Source organism: Drosophila biarmipes, unplaced genomic scaffold (assembly GCF_025231255.1).
Source record: "Drosophila biarmipes strain raj3 unplaced genomic scaffold, RU_DBia_V1.1 ptg000017l, whole genome shotgun sequence".
NCBI lineage: Eukaryota > Metazoa > Arthropoda > Insecta > Diptera > Drosophilidae > Drosophila > Drosophila biarmipes.
In genome coordinates, this window is record NW_026114535.1 from 5,088,672 (window position 1) to 5,109,053 (window position 20,382).

At 43.4% G+C, this 20,382-nt stretch overlaps 2 protein-coding genes and 1 long non-coding RNA gene across 3 annotated transcripts; 1 reads left to right on the forward strand and 2 right to left on the reverse strand.

Annotated features, from left to right (window-relative positions):
- Positions 1 to 330: 330 nt before the first annotated feature.
- Positions 331 to 5,108, reverse strand: LOC127012058 (uncharacterized). Its single transcript, XM_050890239.1, has 2 exons — positions 4,800 to 5,108; positions 331 to 606 (listed from the first exon to the last, which is right to left on the reverse strand). The coding sequence occupies exons 1-2, from the start codon at positions 4,926 to 4,928 to the stop codon at positions 331 to 333; spliced, it is 405 nt and encodes a 134-aa protein (XP_050746196.1). The 5' UTR covers positions 4,929 to 5,108.
- Positions 2,263 to 3,677, reverse strand: LOC122818928 (uncharacterized). The gene is made up of 4 exons (XR_006368403.2): positions 3,069 to 3,677; positions 2,592 to 2,839; positions 2,374 to 2,526; positions 2,263 to 2,312 (listed from the first exon to the last, which is right to left on the reverse strand). It is a non-coding gene; the product is annotated as an uncharacterized LOC122818928 (long non-coding RNA).
- Positions 5,109 to 17,054: 11,946 nt separating the features above from the next.
- On the forward strand, positions 17,055 to 18,004 carry LOC127012059 (uncharacterized). The gene is made up of 3 exons (XM_050890240.1): positions 17,055 to 17,374; positions 17,447 to 17,595; positions 17,694 to 18,004. Exons 1-3 carry the CDS (start codon positions 17,055 to 17,057, stop codon positions 18,002 to 18,004), a joined length of 780 nt encoding a protein of 259 aa, XP_050746197.1.
- The last annotated feature ends 2,378 nt before the right edge of the window (positions 18,005 to 20,382 follow it).

Sequence of the window (20,382 nt, forward strand, 5' to 3'; positions counted from 1 at the left end):
AACTTTATTCATATGAGCGTGCTTTCTGATCGATCGATTTTTTGGATGGTGCGATATGTTGTCGCATTATGTTATGTGATCTCTAATAATTAATTGTGAAATATTATTGAATCAAAGCGTACGTGCCAAAATGCCGAAAGTCATTTACAAACAATTATTTCGCGATGCTTGTTTGGAAAACAGTGAGTTTAATGACTGGCTCCGGAAAATGCCAGCTGATCCAGCCAAGGCATTTTGTTGCTATTGTAATTGCTCAGTAGCAGCTAAGGTATACGACATACGGCAACATGGGGTGTCCAAAAAAAATATTTCGACAATGGGCTCAATTGGTCAGACACAAAAACTAAGTTTTCCTTTCAAATGCTTGAAGACAGAGGAGCAGGAAGCTGCACTATGTTGGTATGTGGCTGAGCACACGGTAATATCACGGGGGCCAGTGTAAGTGTGCTGGGCAACGGTTGTCGAGAGCTGGTGGAAACGCTGGGAGTTGCGGTCCAATTGTACTTTTCCATAGTCCGGACGGCTTCTGGTGAGGACCGATCCATTAACGGACGCGTGGAGCTGCCTGTAAAGTACAAAGGCGTAAGTAAGCCGTTCACGTTCTACCTTTGCCCGTACTTGGAGCAAAGTGTGTACTTCGGAGTCGACTTCTGGCAGGCGTTCGAATGATGCCAATCGGGCTGTCCAACGCGGCACAACGCTTGGTGCTGCTTATGGATCGGGTGATAGCAGCGGAGCTTAGATCCAACGTTTTCGTGTATTTGGACGACTTGCTTATCCTCACTCCAGATTTTCAGACGCACCTGAAGTACTTGCGTCGAGTAGCCCACAGTCTGAAATCAGCCGGATTGACCATTGGGTTAAAGAAGTCCAAGTTTTGCTTCAAATCGCTGACTTACCTTGGGTTTATAGTCGGAGGTAGACTGCTTCGGATGGATCCTGGACGAGTTTCGGCGATTCAGAAGATGCCCTACCCGAAATCCATGAAGTAATTACGAGCCTTCATGGGCACAGCGGGATGGTATTGACGGTTTGTCAAGAATTTCCATACGCTAGCCAGCGTAGCTTTGCTAAACGCAAAGTTCGTCCTAAGTCCCAGCGTCCCACAGGCAGTAGCTGACCTTCATGAGCGCTCCGGTCCTGGTTCACGCGAATTTCAAGAAATATTTATACATCCAGTGCGACGCATTTCACGTTGGCGTTGGCGCGGTATTGTTTCAGCGGAACCAGGATGGAGACGAGCAACCATCGCGTTCTTCTCAGCCAAGATGAACAATCACCAGGTGAATTACTCGGTCACTGAAAAGGAGTGTCTGGCGACCTTCTAGCCATCCTGAAGTTCAAACCGTACGTGAATGGGATGCCGTTCACTTGTATCACTGATCACTCCAGCATTAAGTGGTTGATGACGATAAAGGATCTGTCCGGACGATTCGCAAGGTGGTCTCTCCAGCTGCAGGGCTACGATTTCAGCACTGAACATCGCAAAGGCAGCGAGAACGTTGTCGCCGACACCCTATCCTGCATCATTGAGGAGATCCGAATAGATCCGTCGGAGTTACTAGGATTCGAGATGACTGAATTTGCTGCGGAAGATTACACGGAATTAGTGCAGGAAGTGGTGTCTAACAAGGAACACTAACCAGACCAGAAAGTGGAGGACGGAATAATCTTCAAGCGCATGAGCAATTCGGAAATGGACGAGGAATTGGAAGCTGAGGATCCCGCAAATCCTTGCGCACTGCCTGATAGAGCGGGCTCCAAGGCTGGTAATGGTGGAATGATGAAGACTTCTTCTATTCTATTGGCCAGGGATGACTATCCAGGTGCGGGAAGACGTCTGTAGTTGCGATGTGTGTAAGGAGTCCAAAGGAGCCGACGGCAACGAACGTAGTAAACATCTTGGTAAACGAGGTATTTCAGAAGTTTGGAGTGCCTGAAACGATACATTTGGACAACGATAAGCAGTTCGTATCCAAGGCATTTGAGAAATTATGGATGGCTCGGTATTCAGCACCTGAAGACTTCAGTATACTCACCACAGAGCAATGCTGCGAAGAGGCTAAACAGAAACGTCTTGGCCGCAATTCGCAGCGTCTTAGACGAGGATCATCGAGAATGGGATGCACATCTGCCGGAGATTGAGGTGGCCATCCCTGCGTGTGTACTTTTTGAGGGCCGCTTTTCCATGCGAGCTCTACCAATACATGACTGGTAGAACACAACTTTCCGAGGTGCCTGTAGCCTTTTTCATCAAAACAGATCCTCGGCTTTGACCGATTAAGTCCTGAAGACGGTGGCCAAGTCTTTGTCTTGAAGGCAAGAAAGGATAGATCGGTTAGGAGGAAGATGCATATAAATTATTGTACATACCAAATATTAAATGTTTGTAAAATCCACCATGTGTGAGTAAATTGTCCCAGTGGGGGAGATGGAGCCGCCGTAGTCGCGAGGAGGGGCGCCGTCCGACCAAGTTTGGGTGGTGCCCAGCAGCATATAGAGGGTACCTTTCGTAGGGAGGGAGCGCTTGGCCGAAATCAAAATAAAACCAAATAAAACCCAAATCTCTGTCGATGTTTGTAAACATTTACCTTTGTTTACGTTTTGTTCTTAGAGATGTCCGATAGTTTCAGTGATGCGAGACCGCGGATTTGTCTATTTTTTTTTATGTTTCGAGCTGTGGCAATAGGGGTACTCTGCCCTGAGGCAGACTGAGCTAGCGGCACTGCCACCAAAAATAAACAGTTCGTTTTCTGTAAATTTTCAGAAATACTTTTTACTATCAGCACATTAAACGGGATTTGAGTGCGAGCGACGACGATGTCGACTTGTAAGTCTCCTGTAGGAGATGGTTAATGTTAAATGGTAAATGTTAAATCTTTTAAAAGGCGCAGCATCAACCCATATATTATAATATGCTATGAGACTGTTATAAAAGTTATTATTTTTTTATATTTTTAAAATTTGTGATAAAAATAAAAAGTATTTGAGAGACCAAAAAGAAAAACCAGATACGTTTCACAAAGAATCGCACACAGACATGCATAAATGGCTTTTTCGTTGCCTACCTTTCATTTCCGGATTTTACTTGTTCCTTTTAGTTGTATGGCCTGTCACATGCAAGTGACACTTCCCAAGTGAAATCACTTCGGAAATTTTTAATAAAAAGCCCTTTTATTAATAAATTAAAATGTGTTGCAGGGCACAATTTAAACAGCCTGCGGTTTTTCGTTTCATAACTGAAACAGAATGTTTCAGGCTTTTTTCTTCTTTTGGTTTCTTTCTGAACCTATCGGAGAGACGCAAAAAAATAGACCGGCCGAAGGTTGTCTCTCTGAGAGTAGCGGGCAGGCAGATTATAAGACACAGAAAAAAAGAAATCTCCGACGATCTGTTTCTCCTCCACGAGCGCTTATTTCAAAACTCTTTTACGCTGCGCCGGTTTCTTTGCTAACATCGACAGCGGCATACAGTTTTTGGCAGAAAAAAAGTTTTTGGCGTCTGACATTACACGGCGAGACTACTGCAGAACTAAAGGGTTGCTATGACGTCATTGCTAGGACGAAGAATCTGTGGGCCTGGATAACTTTTTTTATAGCAATCAATAGGTTTTGATGAGGCAACTACATTTCAGTTGAATTTCGTTTCTAGCCTAAAATAAATCCCTAGCCTAAATAAAGCACTTGCTTCGCCCGAACCAGCCTCTTGAAGGTTAAGTTCGAAGCTAACTTCGATTTCTCAACAAACCCAGCCAATTTCAGGCTAGATCTAGCCTATTTTTAAATGATCTGGCCTATAAATTTGTAAATAGCCTATAGCCATAAATCTAGCCTATTTTTTAAAATAATTTAGCATATTTTTTTAATGTATTTGTGACCAACGAAAAATTTTATTTTTGGTGTTCAATGTTTTGCTGGATCTTTTTTGCCGATTGTTACGTGAACTTTATTCATATGATCGTGCTTTCTGATCGATCGATTTTTTGGATGGTGCGATATGTTGTCGCATTATGTTATGTGATCTCTAATAATTACTTGTGAAATAAAATTGAATCAAAGCGTACGTGCCAAAATGCCGAAAGTCATTTACAAACAATTATTTCGCGATGCTTGGTTGGAAAACAGTGAGTGAGGGAATAGGTTTTGATGAGGCAACTACATTTCAGTTGAATTTCGTTTCTAGCCTAAAATAAATTCCTAGCCTAAATAAAGCACTTGCTTCGCCCGAACCAGCCTCTTGAAGGTTAAGTTCGAAGCTAACTTCGACTTCTCAACACACCCAACCAGTGTTGCCAGTTTAGCCTATTTCAGGCTAGATCTAGCCTATTTTTAAATGATCTGGCCTATAAAATTTGTAAATAGCCTATAGCCATAAATCTAGCCTATTTTTAAAAATAATTTAGCATATTTTTTTAATGTATTTGTTTTCTGGTTTTCTGGTTCTTTTTTGCCGATTGTTACGTGAACTTTATTCATATGATCGTGCTTTCTGATCGATCGATTTTTTGGATGGTGCGATATGTTGTCGCATTATGTTATGTGATCTCTAATAATTAATTGTGAAATAAAATTGAATCAAAGCGTACGTGCCAAAATGCCGAAAGTCATTTACAAACAATTATTTCGCGATGCTTGGTTGGAAAACAGTGAGTGAGGGCAACGGTTGTCGAGAGCTGGTGGAAACGCTGGGAGTTGCGGTCCAATTGTACTTTTCTATAGTCCGGACGGCTTCTGGTGAGGACCGATCCATTATCGGACGCGTGGAGAAGCCTTTGAAGTACGAAGGCGTTCACGTTCTACCTTTGCCCATACTTGGAGCAAAGTGTGTATTTCGGAGTCGACTTCTGGCAGGCGTTCGGACTTGCTCCAACCGTTGTAGGGAAGCCAGTGCCGAGAGGCGTCAAGAGTACACTGCATACACGGTTCCATTCAGACCGTTGTACCAGTTTCGAATGATGCCAATCGGGCTGTGCAACGCGGCACAACGCTTGGTGCTGCTTATGGATCGGGTGATACCAACGGAGCTTAGATCCAACGTTTTCGTGTATTTGGACGACTTGCTAATCCTCACTCCAGATTTTCAGACGCACCTGAAATACTTGCGTCGAGTAGCCCACAGTCTGAAATCAGCCGGATTGACCATTGGGTTAAAGAAGTCCAAGATTTGCTTCAAATCGCTGACTTTCCTTGGGTTTATAGTCGGAGGTAGACTGCTTCGGATGGATCCTGGACGAGTTTCGGCGATTCAGAAGATGCCCTACCCGAAATCCATGAAGTACTTACGAGCCTTCATGGGTACAGCGGGATGGTATTGACGGTTTGTCAAGAATTTCCCTACGCTAGCCAGTGTAGCTTTGCTAAACGCAAAGCTACGCTAGCCAGCGTAGCTTTGCTAAACGCAAAGTTCGTCCTAAGTCCCAGCGTCCCACAGGCAATAGCTGACCTCGATGAGCGCGCCGGTCCTGGTTCACGCGAATTTCAAGAAATATTTATACATTGAGTGCGACGCATTTCACGTTGGAGATGAGCAACCATCGCGTTCTTCTCAGCCAAGATGAACAGTCACCAGGTGAATTACTCGGTCACTGAAAAGGAGTGTCTGGCGACCTTCTAGCCATCCTGAAGTTCAAACCGTACGTGAATGGGATGCCGTTCACTTGTATCACTGATCACTCCAGCCTTAAGTGGTTGATGACGATGAAGGATCTGTCCGGACGATTCGCAAGGTGGTCTCTCCAGCTGCAGGGCTACGATTTCAGCACTGAACATCGCAAAGGCAGCGAGAACGTTGTCGCCGACACCCTATCCTGCATCATTGAGGAGATCTGGATAGATCCGTCGGAGTTACTAGGATTATACTTCGGAATTAGTGCAGGATGTGGTGTCTAACAAGGAACACTTACCAGACCAGAAAGTGGAGGACGGAATAATCTTCAAGCGCATGAGCAATTGGAAAATGGACGAGGAATTGGAAGGATCCGAATGGAAGCTGAGGATCCCGCAAATCCTTGCGCACTGCCTGATAGAGCGGGCTCCAAGGCTGGCCATGGTGGAATGATGAAGACCTTCTTCTATTCTATTGGCCAGGGATGACTATCCAGGTGCGGGAATACGTCCGTAGTTGCGATGTGTGTAAGGAGTCCAAAGGAGCCGACGGCAACGAACGTTGTAAACATATTGGTAAACGAGGTATTTTACAAGTTTGGAGTGCCTGAAACGATACATTTGGACAACGACAAGCAGTTCGTATCCAAGGCATTTGAGAAATTATGGATGGCTCGGTATTCAGCACCTGAAGACTTCAGTATACTCACCACAGAGCAATGCTGCGAAGAGGGTAAACAGAAACGTCTTGGCCGCAATTCGCAGCGTCTTAGACGAGGATCATCGAGAATGGGATGCACATCTGCCGGAGATTGAGGTGGCCATCCGAAACAGTATGCACTCGGCCACAGGCGAAGCTCCGTTCTTCGCCGTATTCGGCCATCATATGAAAGGTCGTGAGTGTTAATTAAATGATATAGCTCACCCTGCGTGGGCTCACCCTTTTTGAGGGCCGCTTTTCCATGCGAGCTCTACCAATACATGACTGGTAGAGCACAACTTTCCGAGGTGCCTGTAGCCTTTTTCATCAAAACAGATCCTCGGCTTTGACCGATTAAGTCCTGAAGACGGTGGCCAGGTCTTGGTCTTGAAGGCAAGAAAGGATAGATCGGTTAGGAGGAAGATGCATATAAATTATTGTACATACCAAATATTAAATGTTTGTAAAATCCACCATGTGTGAGTAAATTGTCCCAGTGGGGGAGATGGAGCCGCCGTAGTGGCGAGGAGGGGCGCCGTCCGACCAAGTTTGGGTGGTGCCCAGCAGCATATAGAGGGTACCTTTCGTAGGGAGGGAGCGCTTGACTGAAATCAAAATAAAACCAAATAAAACCCAAATCTTGGTCGATGTTTGTAAAAATTTACCTTTGTTTACGTTTTGTTCTTCCGATAGTTTCAGTGATGCGAGACCGCGGATTTGTCGATTTTTTTTTATGTTGCGAGCTGTGGCAATAGGGGTACTCTGCCCTGAGGAAAACTGAGCTAGCGGCACTGCCACCAAAAATAAGCAGTTCGTTTTCTCTACATTTTCGGAAATACTTTTTACTATCAGAACATTAAACGGGATTTGAGTGCGAGTGACGACGATGCCGACTTATAGGAGATGGTTAATATTAAAAGGTTAAATGTTAAATCTTTTAAAAGGCGCAGCATCAACCCACTTAATTACAAAATCATAAAACATCTACGAAAGATGAGACGGTATTCGAATTTTTCCCAATCGGAAATGTAGCATTTTTTGGGTCGCGGGGCTGCTAGGAAACAAAAATTTGGTGGGACAAATCTACAATATCTTTGAGTCTCCCAGTAGCGTGTAGAATGGTGAAAACCAAAATCATTACGAATATTTAAAAAAAATACATGAAAAGACTATATTGATTTGTTTATCTTGATATCAACAGTTTTACTAATTTATAAAATTTACATTTCAACAAAAATAATGTCTGGAACATTAAACTAATTTTTTATAAAAATTAAAAATGTAGATTGGCAGAAAAGCGCTTTTGCAATTTTCTTTTTTAGATTTGGGTTATAATATGCTATGAGACTGTTATAAATGTTATTATTTTTTTATATTTTTAAAATTTGTGATAAAAATAAAAAGTATTTGAGAGACCAAAAAGAAAAACCAGATACGTTTCACAAAGAATCGCACACAGACATGCATAAATGCCTTTTTCGTTACCTGGCCTTCATTTCCGGATTTCACTTGTTCCTTTTAGTCAATTGTTGTATGGCCTGTGACCTGTCAACAGAATGTTTCAGGCTTTTTTCTTCTTTTGGTTTCTTTCTGAACCTATCGGAGAGACGCAAAAAAATAGACCGGTCGAAGGTTGTCTCTCTGAGAGCCGCGGCCAGGCAGATTATAAGAAACAGAAAGAGAGAAATCTCCGAAGATCTGTTTCTCCTCCACGAGCGCTTATTCAAAACTCTTTTACGCTGCGCCGGTTTCTTTGCTAACATCGACAGCGGCATACAGTTTTTGGCAGAAAAAAAGTTTTTGTCGCCTAACATTACACGGCGAGACTACTGCAGAAATAAAGGGTTGCTATGACGTCATTGCTAGGGCGTAGAATCTGTGGGCGTGGATAACTTTTTTTTATAGCAATCAATAGGTTTTGATGAGGCAACTACATTTCAGTTGAATTTCGTTTCTAGCCTAAAATAAATTCCTAGCCTAAATAAAGCACTTGCTTCGCCCGAACCAGCCTCTTGAAGGTTAAGTTCGAAGCTAACTTCGATTTCTCAACACACCCAACCAGTGTTGCCAGTTTAGCCTATTTCAGGCTAGATCTAGCCTATTTTTAAATGATCTGGCCTATAAAATTTGTAAATAGCCTATAGCCATAAATCTAGCCTATTTTTAAAAATAATTTAGCATATTTTTTTAATGTATTTGTGACCAACGAAAAATTTTATTTTTGGTGTTCTATGTTTTGCTGGATCTTTTTTGCCGATTGTTACGTGAACTTTATTCATATGATCGTGCTTTCTGATCGATCGATTTTTTGGATGGTGCGATATGTTGTCGCATTATGTTATGTGATCTCTAATAATTAATTGTGAAATAAAATTGAATCAAAGCGTACGTGCCAAAATGCCGAAAGTCATTTACAAACAATTATTTCGCGATGCTTGGTTGGAAAACAGTGAGTGAGGGCAACGGTTGTCGAGAGCTGGTGGAAACGCTGGGAGTTGCGGTCCAATTGTACTTTTCCATAGTCCGGACGGCTTCTGGTGAGGACCGATCCATTAACGGACGCGTGGAGCTGCCTGTAAAGTACAAAGGCGTAAGTAAGCCGTTCACGTTCTACCTTTGCCCATACTTGGAGCAAAGTGTGTACTTCGGAGTCGACTTCTGGCAGGCGTTCTGATTAGCTCCAACCGTTGTAGGGAAGCCAGTGGCGAGAGGCGTCAAGAGTACACTGCATTCACGGTTCCATTCAGACCGTTGTACCAGTTTCGAATGATGCCAATCGGGCTGTGCAACGCGGCACAACGCTTGGTGCTGCTTATGGATCGGGTGATGACAGCGGAGCTTAGATCCAACGTTTTCGTGTATTTGGACGACTTGCTAATTCTCACTCCAGATTTTCAGACGCACCTGAAGTACTTGCGTCGAGTAGCCCACAGTCTGAAATCAGCCGGATTGACCATTGGGTTAAAGAAGTCCAAGTTTTGCTTCAAATCGCTGATTTACCTTGGGTTTATAGTCGGAGGTAGACTGCTTCGGATGGATCCTGGACGAGTTTCGGCGATTCAGAAGATGCCCTACCCGAAATCCATGAAGTAATTACGAGCCTTCATGGGTACAGCGGGATGGTATTGACGGTTTGTCAAGAATTTCCATACGCTAGCCAGCGTAGCTTTGCTAAACGCAAAGTTCGTCCTAAGTCCCAGCGTCCCACAGGTAGTAGCTGACCTTCATGAGCGCTCCGGTCCTGGTTCACGCGAATTTCAAGAAATATTTATACATCCAGTGCGACGCATTTCACGTTGGCGTTGGCGCGGTATTGTTTCAGCGGAACCAGGATGGAGACGAGCAACCATCGCGTTCTTCTCAGCCAAGATGAACAATCACCAGGTGAATTACTCGGTCACTGAAAAGGAGTGTCTGGCGACCTTCTAGCCATCATGAAGTTCAAACCGTACGTGAATGGGATGCCGTTCACTTGTATCACTGATCACTCCAGCCTTAAGTGGTTGATGACGATGAAGGATCTGTCCGGACGATTCGCAAGGTGGTCTCTCCAGCTGCAGGGCTACGATTTCAGCACTGAACATCGCAAAGGCAGCGAGAACGTTGTCGCCGACACCCTATCCTGCATCATTGAGGAGATCCGAATAGATCCGTCGGAGTTACTAGGATTCGAGATGACTGAATTTGCTGCGGAAGATTACACGGAATTAGTGCAGGATGTGGTGTCTAACAAGGAACACTTACCAGACCAGAAAGTGGAGGACGGAATAATCTTCAAGCGCATGAGCAATTCGAAAATGGACGAGGAATTGGAAGGATCCGAATGGAAGCTGAGGATCCCGCAAATCCTTGCGCACTGCCTGATAGAGCGGGCTCCAAGGCTGGTAATGGTGGAATGATGAAGACCTTCTTCTATTCTATTGGCCAGGGATGACTATCCAGGTGCGGGAAGACGTCTGTAGTTGCGATGTGTGTAAGGAGTCCAAAGGAGCCGACGGCAACGAACGTAGTAAACATCTTGGTAAACGAGGTATTTCAGAAGTTCGGAGTGCCTGAAACGATATATTTGGACAACGATAAGCAGTTCGTATCCAAGGCATTTGAGAAATTATGGATGGCTCGGTATTCAGCACCTGAAGACTTCAGTATACTCACCACAGAGCAATGCTGCGAAGAGGGTAAACAGAAACGTCTTGGCCGCAATTCGCAGCGTCTTAGACGAGGATCATCGAGAATGGGATGCACATCTGCCGGAGATTGAGGTGGCCATCCGAAACACTCGGCCACAGGCGAAGCTCCGTTCTTCCCTGCGTGTGTACTTTTTGAGGGCCGCTTTTCCATGCGAGCTCTACCAATACATGACTGGTAGAGCACAACTTTCCGAGGTGCCTGTAGCCTTTTTCATCAAAACAGATCCTCGGCTTTGACCGATTAAGTCCTGAAGACGGTGGCCAAGTCTTGGTCTTGAAGGCAAGAAAGGATAGATCGGTTAGGAGGAAGATGCATATAAATTATTGTACATACCAAATATTAAATGTTTGTAAAATCCACCATGTGTGAGTAAATTGTCCCAGTGGGGAAGATGGAGCCGCCGTAGTCGCGAGGAGGGGCGCTGTCCGGCCAAGTTTGGGTGGTGCCCAGCAGCATATAGAGGGTACCTTTGGTAGGGAGGGAGCGCTTGGCTGAAATCAAAATAAAACCAAATAAAACCCAAATCTCTGTCGATGTTTGTAAACATTTACCTTTGTTTACGTTTTGTTCTTAGAGATGTCCGATAGTTTCAGTGATGCGAGACCGCGGATTTGTCAATTTTTTTTATGTTTCGAGCTGTGGCAGTAGGGGTACTCTGCCCTGAGGCAGACTGAGCTAGCGGCACTGCCACCAAAAATAAACAGTTCGTTTTCTGTAAATTTTCAGAAATACTTTTTACTATCAGCACATTAAACGGGATTTGAGTGCGAGCGACGACGATGTCGACTTGTAAGTCTCCTGTAGGAGATGGTTAATGTTAAATGGTAAATGTTAAATCTTTTAAAAGGCGCAGCATCAACCCATATATTATAATATGCTATGAGACTGTTATAAAAGTTATTATTTTTTTATATTTTTAAAATTTGTGATAAAAATAAAAAGTATTTGAGAGACCAAAAAGAAAAACAGATACGTTTCACAAAGAATCGCACACAGACATGCATAAATGGCTTTTTCGTTGCCTACCTTTCATTTCCGGATTTTACTTGTTCCTTTTAGTTGTATGGCCTGTCACATGCAAGTGACACTTCCCAAGTGAAATTACTTCGGAAATTTTTAATAAAAAGCCCTTTTATTAATAAATTAAAATGTGTTGCAGGGCACAATTTAAACAGCCTGCTGTTTTTCGTTATGTTTGTTGTGAATGTTTCAGGCTTTTTTCTTCTTTTGGTTTCTTTCTGAACGTAATGGAGAGACGCAAAAAAATAGACCGGCCGAAGGTTGTCATGTCTCTCTGAGAGTAGCGGGCAGGCAGATTATAAGACACAGAAAGAGAGAAATCTCCGACGAGCTGTTTCTCCTCCACGAGCGCTTATTTCAAAACTCTTTTACGCTGTGCCGGTTTCTTTGCTAACATCGACAGCGGCATACCGTTTTTGGCAGAAAAAAAGTTTTTGTCGTCTGACATACACGGCGAGACTACTGCAGAACTAAAGGGTTGCTATGACGTCATTGCTAAGGCGTAGAATCTGTGGGCGTGGATAACTTTTTGTATAGCAATCAATAGGTTTTGATGAGACAACTACATTTCAGTTGAATTTTGTTTCTAGCCTAAAATAAATGTCTAGCCTAAATAAAGCATTTGCTTCGCCCGAACCAGCCTCTTGAAGGTTAAGTTCGAAGCTAACTTCGATTTCTCAACACACCCAACCAGTGTTGCCAGTTTAGCCTATTTCAGGCTAGATCTAGCCTATTTTTAAATGATCTAGCCTATAAAATTTGTAAATAGCCAATAGCCATAAATCTAGCCTATTTTTAAAAATAATTTACCATATTTTTTTAATGTATTTGTGACCAACGAAAAATTTTATTTTTGGTGTTCAATGTTGTGCTGGTTCTTTTTTGCCGATTGTTACGTGAACTTTATTCATATGATCGTGCTTCTGATCGATAGATTTTTGGATGGTGCGATATGTTGTCGCATTATGTTATGTGATCTCTAATAATTAATTGTGAAATAAAATTGAATCAAACGTACGTGCCAAAATGCCGAAAGTCATTTACAAACAATTATTCGCGATGCTTGGAAAACACTGAGTTTAAAGACTGGCTCCGGAAAATGCCAGCTGATCCAGCCAAGGCATTTTGTTGCTATTGTAAATGCTCAGTAGCAGCTAAGGTATACGACATACGGAACATGGGGTGTCCAAAAAACATATTTCGACAATGGGCTCAATTGGTCAGACACAAAAACTAAGTTTTCCTTCCAAATGCTGGAAGACAGAGGAGCAGAAAGCTGCACTATGTTTGTATGTGGCTGAGCACACGGCAACATCACGGGGGCCAGTGTAAGTGTGCTGGGCAACGGTTGTCGAGAGCTGGTGGAAACGCTGGGAGTTGCGGTCCAATTGTACTTTTCCATAGTCCGGACGGCTTCTGGTGAGGACCGATCCATTATCGGACGCGTGGAGCTGCCTGTTAAGTACAAAGGCGTAAGTAAGCCGGTCACGTTCTACCTTTGCCCATACTTGCAGCAAAGTGTGTGCTTCGGAGTCGACTTCTGGCAGGCGTTCGGACTAGCTCCAACCGTTGTAGGGAAGCCTGTTGCTAGAGGCGTCAAGAGTACACTGCATTCACAGTTCCATTCAGATCGTTGTACCAGTTTCGAATGATGCCAATCGGGCTGTGCAACGCGGCACAACGCTTGGTGCTGCTTATTGATCGGGTGATACCAGCGGAGCTTAGATCCAACGTTTTCGTGTATTTGGACGACTTGCTAATCCTCACTCCAGATTTTCAGACGCACCTGAAGTACTTGCGTCGAGTAGCCCACAGTCTGAAATCAGCCGGATTGACCATAGGGTTAAAGAAGTCCAAGTTTTGCTTCGCTGACTTACCTTGGGTTTATAGTCGGAGGTGGACTGCTTCGGATGGATCCTGGACGAGTTTCGGCGATTCAGAAGTACAGCGGGATGGTATTGACGGTTTGTCAAGAATTTCACTAACCATTTCACTAACAACCAGGATGGAGACGAGCAACCATCGCGTTCTTCTCAGCCAAGATGAACAATCACCAATCACCATTACTCGGTCACGGAAAAGGAGTGTCTGGCGGCCATTCTAGCCATCCTTGTATCAATGATCACGCCAGCCTTAAGTGGTTGATGACGATGAAGGATCTGTCCGGACGATTCGCAAGGTGGTCTCTCCAGCTGCAGGGCTACGATTTCTGCACTGAACATCGTAAAGGCAGCGAGAACGTTGTCGCCGACACCCTATCCTGCATCATTGAGGAGATCCGAATAGATCCGTCGGAGTTACTAGGATTCGAGATGACTGAATTTGCTGCGGAAGATTACACGGAATTAGTGCAGGATGTGGTGTCTAACAAGGAACACTTACCAGACCAGAAAGTGGAGGACGGAATAATCTTCAAGCGCATGAGCAATTCGAAAATGGACGAGGAATTGGAAGCTGAGGATCCCGCAAATCCTTGCGCACTGCCTGATAGAGCGGGCTCCAAGGCTGGTCATGGTGGAATGATGAAGACCTTCTTCTATTCTATTGGCCAGGGATGACTATCCAGGTGCGGGAATACGTCCGTAGTTGCGATGTGTGTAAGGAGTCCAAAGGAGCCGACGGCAACGAACGTAGTAAACATCTTGGTAAACGAGGTATTTCAGAAGTTTGGAGTGCCTGAAATGATACATTTGGACAACGATAAGCACTTCGTATCCAAGGCATTTGAGAAATTATGGATGGCTTCGGTATTCAGCACCTGAAGACTTCAGTATACTCACCACAGAGCAATGCTGCGAATAGGGTAAACAGAAACGTCTTGGCCGCAATTCGCAGCGTCTTAGACGAGGATCACCGAGAATGGGATGCACATCTGCCGGAGATTGAGGTGGCCCTCCGAAACACTATGCACTCGGCCACAGGCGAAGCGCCGTTCTTCACCGTATTCGGCCATCATATGAAAGGTCGTGAGTGTTAATTAAATGATACAGCTCACCCTGCGTGTGTACTTTCTGAGGGCCGCTTTTCCAGGCGAGCTCCACCAATACATGACTGGTAGAGCACAACTTTCCGAGATGCCTGTAGCCTTTTCCATCCTCGGCTTTGACCGATTAAGTCCTGAAGACGGTGGCCAAGTCTTTGTCTTGAAGGCAAGAAAGGATAGATCGGTTAGGAGGAAGATGCATATAAATTATTGTACATACCAAATATTAAATGTTTGTAAAATCCACCATGTGTAAGTAAATTGTCCCAGTGGGGTACTCTGACCTGAGGCAGACTGAGCTAGCGGTACTGCCACCAAAAATAAGCAGTTCGTTTTCTGTAAATTTTCAGAAATACTTTTTACTATCAGCACATTAAACGGGATTTGAGTGCGAGCGACGACGATGTCGACTTACAGGAGATGGTTAATGTTAAATGGTTAAATGTTAAATCTTTAAAAAGGCGCAGCATCAACCCACTTAATTAAAAAATCATAAAAAATTTACGAAAGATGGGACGGTTTCGAATTTTTCTCCAATCGGAAATGTAGCATTTTTTGGGTCGCGGGGCTACTAGGAAACGTAAATTTGGTGGGACAAACCTACAATATATTTGAGTCTCAAAGTAGCAGGTAGAATGATGAAATCAAAAATCATTACGAATATTTAAAAAAAATACAAGAAAAGACTATTTTGATTTGTTTATCTTAATATCAACAGTTTTACTAATTTATAAAATTTACATTTCAACAAAAATAATGTCTGGAACATTAAACTAATTTTTTATTAAAATTTAAAATGTAGATTGGCAGAAAGCGCTTTTGCAATTTTCTTTTTTAGATTTGGGTTATAATTTGCTATGAGACTGTTATAAAAGTTATTATTTTTTTATATTTTTAAAATTTGTGATAAAAATAAAAAGCATTTGAGAGACCAAAAAGAAACCCAGATACGTTTCACAAAGAATCGCACACCGACATGCATAAATGGCTTTTTCGTTGCCTACCTTTCATTTCCGGATTTCACTTGTTCCTTTTAGTCAATTGTTATATGGCCTGGCACCTGTAAGTGACACTTCCCAGATGAAATCACTTCGGAAATTTTTAATTAAAAACCATTTTATTAATAAATTAAAATGTGTTGCAGGGCACAATTAAACAGCCTGCTGTTTTTCGTTTCATAACTGAAACAGAATGTTTAAGGCTTTTATCTTCTTTTGGTTTATTTCTGAACGTAACGGAGAGACGCAAAAAAATAGACCGGCCGAAGGTTGCCTCTCTGAGAGCCGCGGGCAGGCATATTATAAGACACAGAAAGAGAGAAATCTCCGAAGATCTGTTTCTCCTCCACGAGCGCTTATTCAAAACTCTTTTACGCTGCTCCGGTTTCTTTGCTAACATCGACAGCGGCATACAGTTTTTGGCAGAAAAAAAGTTTTTGTCGCCTGACATTACACGGCGAGACTACTGCAGAAATAAAGGGTTGCTATGACGTCATTGCTAGGGCGTAGAATCTGTGGGCGTGGATAACTTTTTGTATAGCAATCAATTGGTTTTGATGAGACAACTACATTTCAGTTGAATTTTGTTTCTAGCCTAAAATAAATGTCTAGCCTAAATAAAGCATTTGCTTCGCCCGAACCAGCCTCTTAAAGGTTAAGTTCGAAGCTAACTTCGATTTCTCAACACACCCAACCAGTGTTGCCAGTTTAGCCTATTTCAGGCTAGATCTAGCCTATTTTTAAATGATCTAGCCTATAAAATTTGATCTAGCCATAAATCTAGCCTATTTTTAAAAATAATTTAGCATATTTTTTTAATGTATTTGTGACCAACAAAAAATTTTATTTTTGGTGTTCAATGTTTTGCTGGTTCTTTTTTGCCGATTGTTACGTGAACTTTATTCATATGATCGTGCTTTCTGATCGATCGATTTTTTGGATGGTGCGATATGTTGTCGATTATGTTACGTGATCTCTAATAACTAATTGTGAAATAAAATTGAATCAAAGCGTACGTGCCAAAATGCCGAAAGTCATTTACAAACAATTATTTCGCGATGCTTGGAAAACAGTGAGTTTAAAGACTGGCTCCGGAAAATGCCAGCTGATCCAGCCAAGGCATTTTGTTGCTATTGTAAATGCTCAGTAGCAGCTAAGGTATACGACATACGGCAACATGGGGTGTCCAAAAAATATATTTCGACAATGGGCGACAATTGGTCAGACACAAAAACTAAGTTTTCCTTCCAAATGCCGGAAGACAGAGGAGCAGGAAGCTGCACAATGTTTCTATGTGGCTGAGCACACGGCAATATCACGGGGGCCAGTGTAAGTGTGCTGGGCAACTGTTGTCGAGAGCTGGTGGAAACGCTGGAAGTTACGGTCCAATTGTACTTTTCCATAGTCCGGACGGCTTCTGGTGAGGACCGATCCATTATCCGACGCGTGGAGCTGCCTGTAAAGTACAAAGGCGTAAGTAAGCCGTTTACGTTCTACCTTTGCCCATACTTGGAGCAAAGTGAGTACTTCGGAGTCGACTTCTGGCAGGCGTTCGAATGATGCCAATCGGGCTGTGCAACGCGGCACAACGCTTGGTGCTGCTTATGGATCGGGTGATACCAGCGGAGCTTAGATCCAACGTTTTCGTGGATTTGGACGACTTGCTAATCCTCACTCCAGATTTTCAGACGTACCTGAAGTACTTGCGTCGAGTAGCCCACAGTCTGAAATCAGCCGGATTGACCATAGGGTTAAAGAAGTCCAAGTTTTGCTTCAAATCGCTGACTTACCTTGGGTTTATAGTCGGAGGTGGACTGCTTCGGATGGATCCTGGACGAGTTTCGGCGATTCAGAAGATGCCCTACCCGAAATCCATGAAGTAATTACGAGCCTTAATGGGTACAGCGGGAAGGTATTGACGGTTTGTCAAGAATTTCCCTACGCTAGCCAGCGTAGCTTTGCTAAACGCAAAGTTCGTCCTAAGTCCCAGCGTCCCACAGCCAGTAGCTGACCTTGATGAGCGCGCCGGTCCTGGTTCACGCGAATTTCAAGAAATATTTATACATCCAGTGCGACGCATTTCACGTTGGCGTTGGCGCGGTATTGTTTCAGCGGAACCAGGATGGAGACGAGCAACCATCGCGTTCTTCTCAGCCAAGATGAACAATCACCAGGTGAATTACTCGGTCACTGAAAAGGAGTGTCTGGCGACCTTCTAGCCATCCTGAAGTTCAAACCGTACGTGAATGGGATGCCGTTCACTTGTATCACTGATCACTCCAGCCTTAAGTGGTTGATGACGATGAAGGATCTGTCCGGACGATTCGCAAGGTGGTCTCTCCAGCTGCAGGGCTACGATTTCAGCACTGAACATCGCAAAGGCAGCGAGAACGTTGTCGCCGACACCCTATCCTGCATCATTAAGGAGATCCGAATAGATCCGTCGGAGTTACTAGGATTCGAGATGACTGAATTTGCTGCGGAAGATTACGCAAGATGTGGTGTCTAACAAGGAACACTTACCAGACCAGAAAGTGGAGGACGGACTAATCTTCAAGCGCATGAGCAATTCGAAAATGGACGAGGAATTGGAAGGATCCGAATGGAAGCTGAGGATCCCGCAAATCCTTGCGCACTGCCTGATAGAGCGGGCTCCAAGGCTGGCCATGGTGGAATGATGAAGACCTTCTTCTATTCTATTGGCCAGGGATGACTATCCAGGTGCGGGAATACGTCCGTAGTTGCGATGTGTGTAAGGAGTCCAAAGGAGCCGACGGCAACGAACGTAAACATCTTGGTAAACGAGGTATTTTAGAAGTTTGGAGTGCCTGAAACGATACATTTGGACAACGATAAGCACTTCGTATCCAAGGCATTTGAGAAATTATGGATGGCTTCGGTATTCAGCACCTGAAGACTTCAGTATACTCACCACAGAGCAATGCTGCGAATAGGGTAAACAGAAACGTCTTGGCCGCAATTCGCAGCGTCTTAGACGAGGATCACCGAGAATGGGATGCACATCTGCCGGAGATTGAGGTGGCCCTCCGAAACACTATGCACTCGGCCACAGGCGAAGCGCCGTTCTTCACCGTATTCGGCCATCATATGAAAGGTCGTGAGTGTTAATTAAATGATACAGCTCACCCTGCGTGTGTACTTTTTGAGGGCCGCTTTTCCATGCGAGCTCTACCAATACATGACTGGTAGAGCACAACTTTCCGAGGTGTCTGTAGCCTTTTTCATCAAAACAGATCCTCGGCTTTGACCGATTAAGTCCTGAAGACGGTGGCCAAGTCTTTGTCTTGAAGGCAAGAAAGGATAGATCGGTTAGGAGGAAGATGCATATAAATTATTGTACATACCAAATATTAAATGTTTGTAAAATCCACCATGTGTGAGTAAATTGTCCCAGTGGGGGAGATGGAGCCGCCGTAGTGGCGAGGAGGGGCGCCGTCCGACCAAGTTTGGGTGGTGCCCAGCAGCATATAGAGGGTACCTTTCGTAGGGAGGGAGCGCTTGGCCGAAATCAAAATAAAACCAAATAAAACCCAAATCTCTGTCGATGTTTGTAAACATTTACCTTTGTTTACGTTTTGTTCTTAGAGATGTCCGATAGTTTCAATGATGCGAGACCGCGGATTTGTCAATTTTTTTTATGTTTCGAGCTGTGGCAATAGGGGTACTCTGCCCTGAGGCAGACTGAGCTAGCGGCACTGCCACCAAAAATAAACAGTTCGTTTTCTGTAAATTTTCAGAAATACTTTTTACTATCAGCACATTAAACGGGATTTGAGTGCGAGCGACGACGATGTCGACTTGTAAGTCTCCTGTAGGAGATGGTTAATGTTAAATGGTAAATGTTAAATCTTTTAAAAGGCGCAGCATCAACCCATATATTATAATATGCTATGAGACTGTTATAAAAGTTATTATTTTTTTATATTTTTAAAATTTGTGATAAAAATAAAAAGTATTTGAGAGACCAAAAAGAAAAACAGATACGTTTCACAAAGAATCGCACACAGACATGCATAAATGGCTTTTTCGTTGCCTACCTTTCATTTCCGGATTTTACTTGTTCCTTTTAGTTGTATGGCCTGTCACATGCAAGTGACACTTCCCAAGTGAAATTACTTCGGAAATTTTTAATAAAAAGCCCTTTTATTAATAAATTAAAATGTGTTGCAGGGCACAATTTAAACAGCCTGCTGTTTTTCGTTATGTTTGTTGTGAATGTTTCAGGCTTTTTTCTTCTTTTGGTTTCTTTCTGAACGTAATGGAGAGACGCAAAAAAATAGACCGGCCGAAGGTTGTCTCTCTGAGAGTAGCGGGCAGGCAGATTATAAGACACAGAAAGAGAGAAATCTCCGACGAGCTGTTTCTCCTCCACGAGCGCTTATTTCAAAACTCTTTTACGCTGTGCCGGTTTCTTTGCTAACATCGACAGCGGCATACCGTTTTTGGCAGAAAAAAAGTTTTTGTCGTCTGACATACACGGCGAGACTACTGCAGAACTAAAGGGTTGCTATGACGTCATTGCTAAGGCGTAGAATCTGTGGGCGTGGATAACTTTTTGTATAGCAATCAATAGGTTTTGATGAGACAACTACATTTCAGTTGAATTTTGTTTCTAGCCTAAAATAAATGTCTAGCCTAAATAAAGCATTTGCTTCGCCCGAACCAGCCTCTTGAAGGTTAAGTTCGAAGCTAACTTCGATTTCTCAACACACCCAACCAGTGTTACCAGTTTAGCCTATTTCAGGCTAGATCTAGCCTATTTTTAAATGATCTAGCCTATAAAATTTGTAAATAGCCAATAGCCATAAATGTAGCCTATTTTTAAAAATAATTTAGCATATTTTTTTAATGTATTTGTGACCAACG

Bases quoted from the DNA above. Each gene is read 5' to 3' on its own strand.
- LOC127012058 (XM_050890239.1), bottom strand. From the start codon at position 4,928: ATGGAACCGTGTATGCAGTGTACTCTTGACGCCTCTCGGCACTGGCTT. The intron at 607-4,799 runs GTAGAACGTGAA...GTACGGGCAAAG, and splicing joins TGCTCCAAGTATGGGCAAAG to GTAGAACGTGAACGGCTTAC.
- LOC127012059 (XM_050890240.1), top strand. From the start codon at position 17,055: ATGCCAATCGGGCTGTGCAACGCGGCACAACGCTTGGTGCTGCTTATG. The intron at 17,375-17,446 runs GTAATTACGAGC...TACGCTAGCCAG, and splicing joins CCCTACCCGAAATCCATGAA to CGTAGCTTTGCTAAACGCAA. The intron at 17,596-17,693 runs GTATTGTTTCAG...GTCACTGAAAAG, and splicing joins TTCACGTTGGCGTTGGCGCG to GAGTGTCTGGCGACCTTCTA.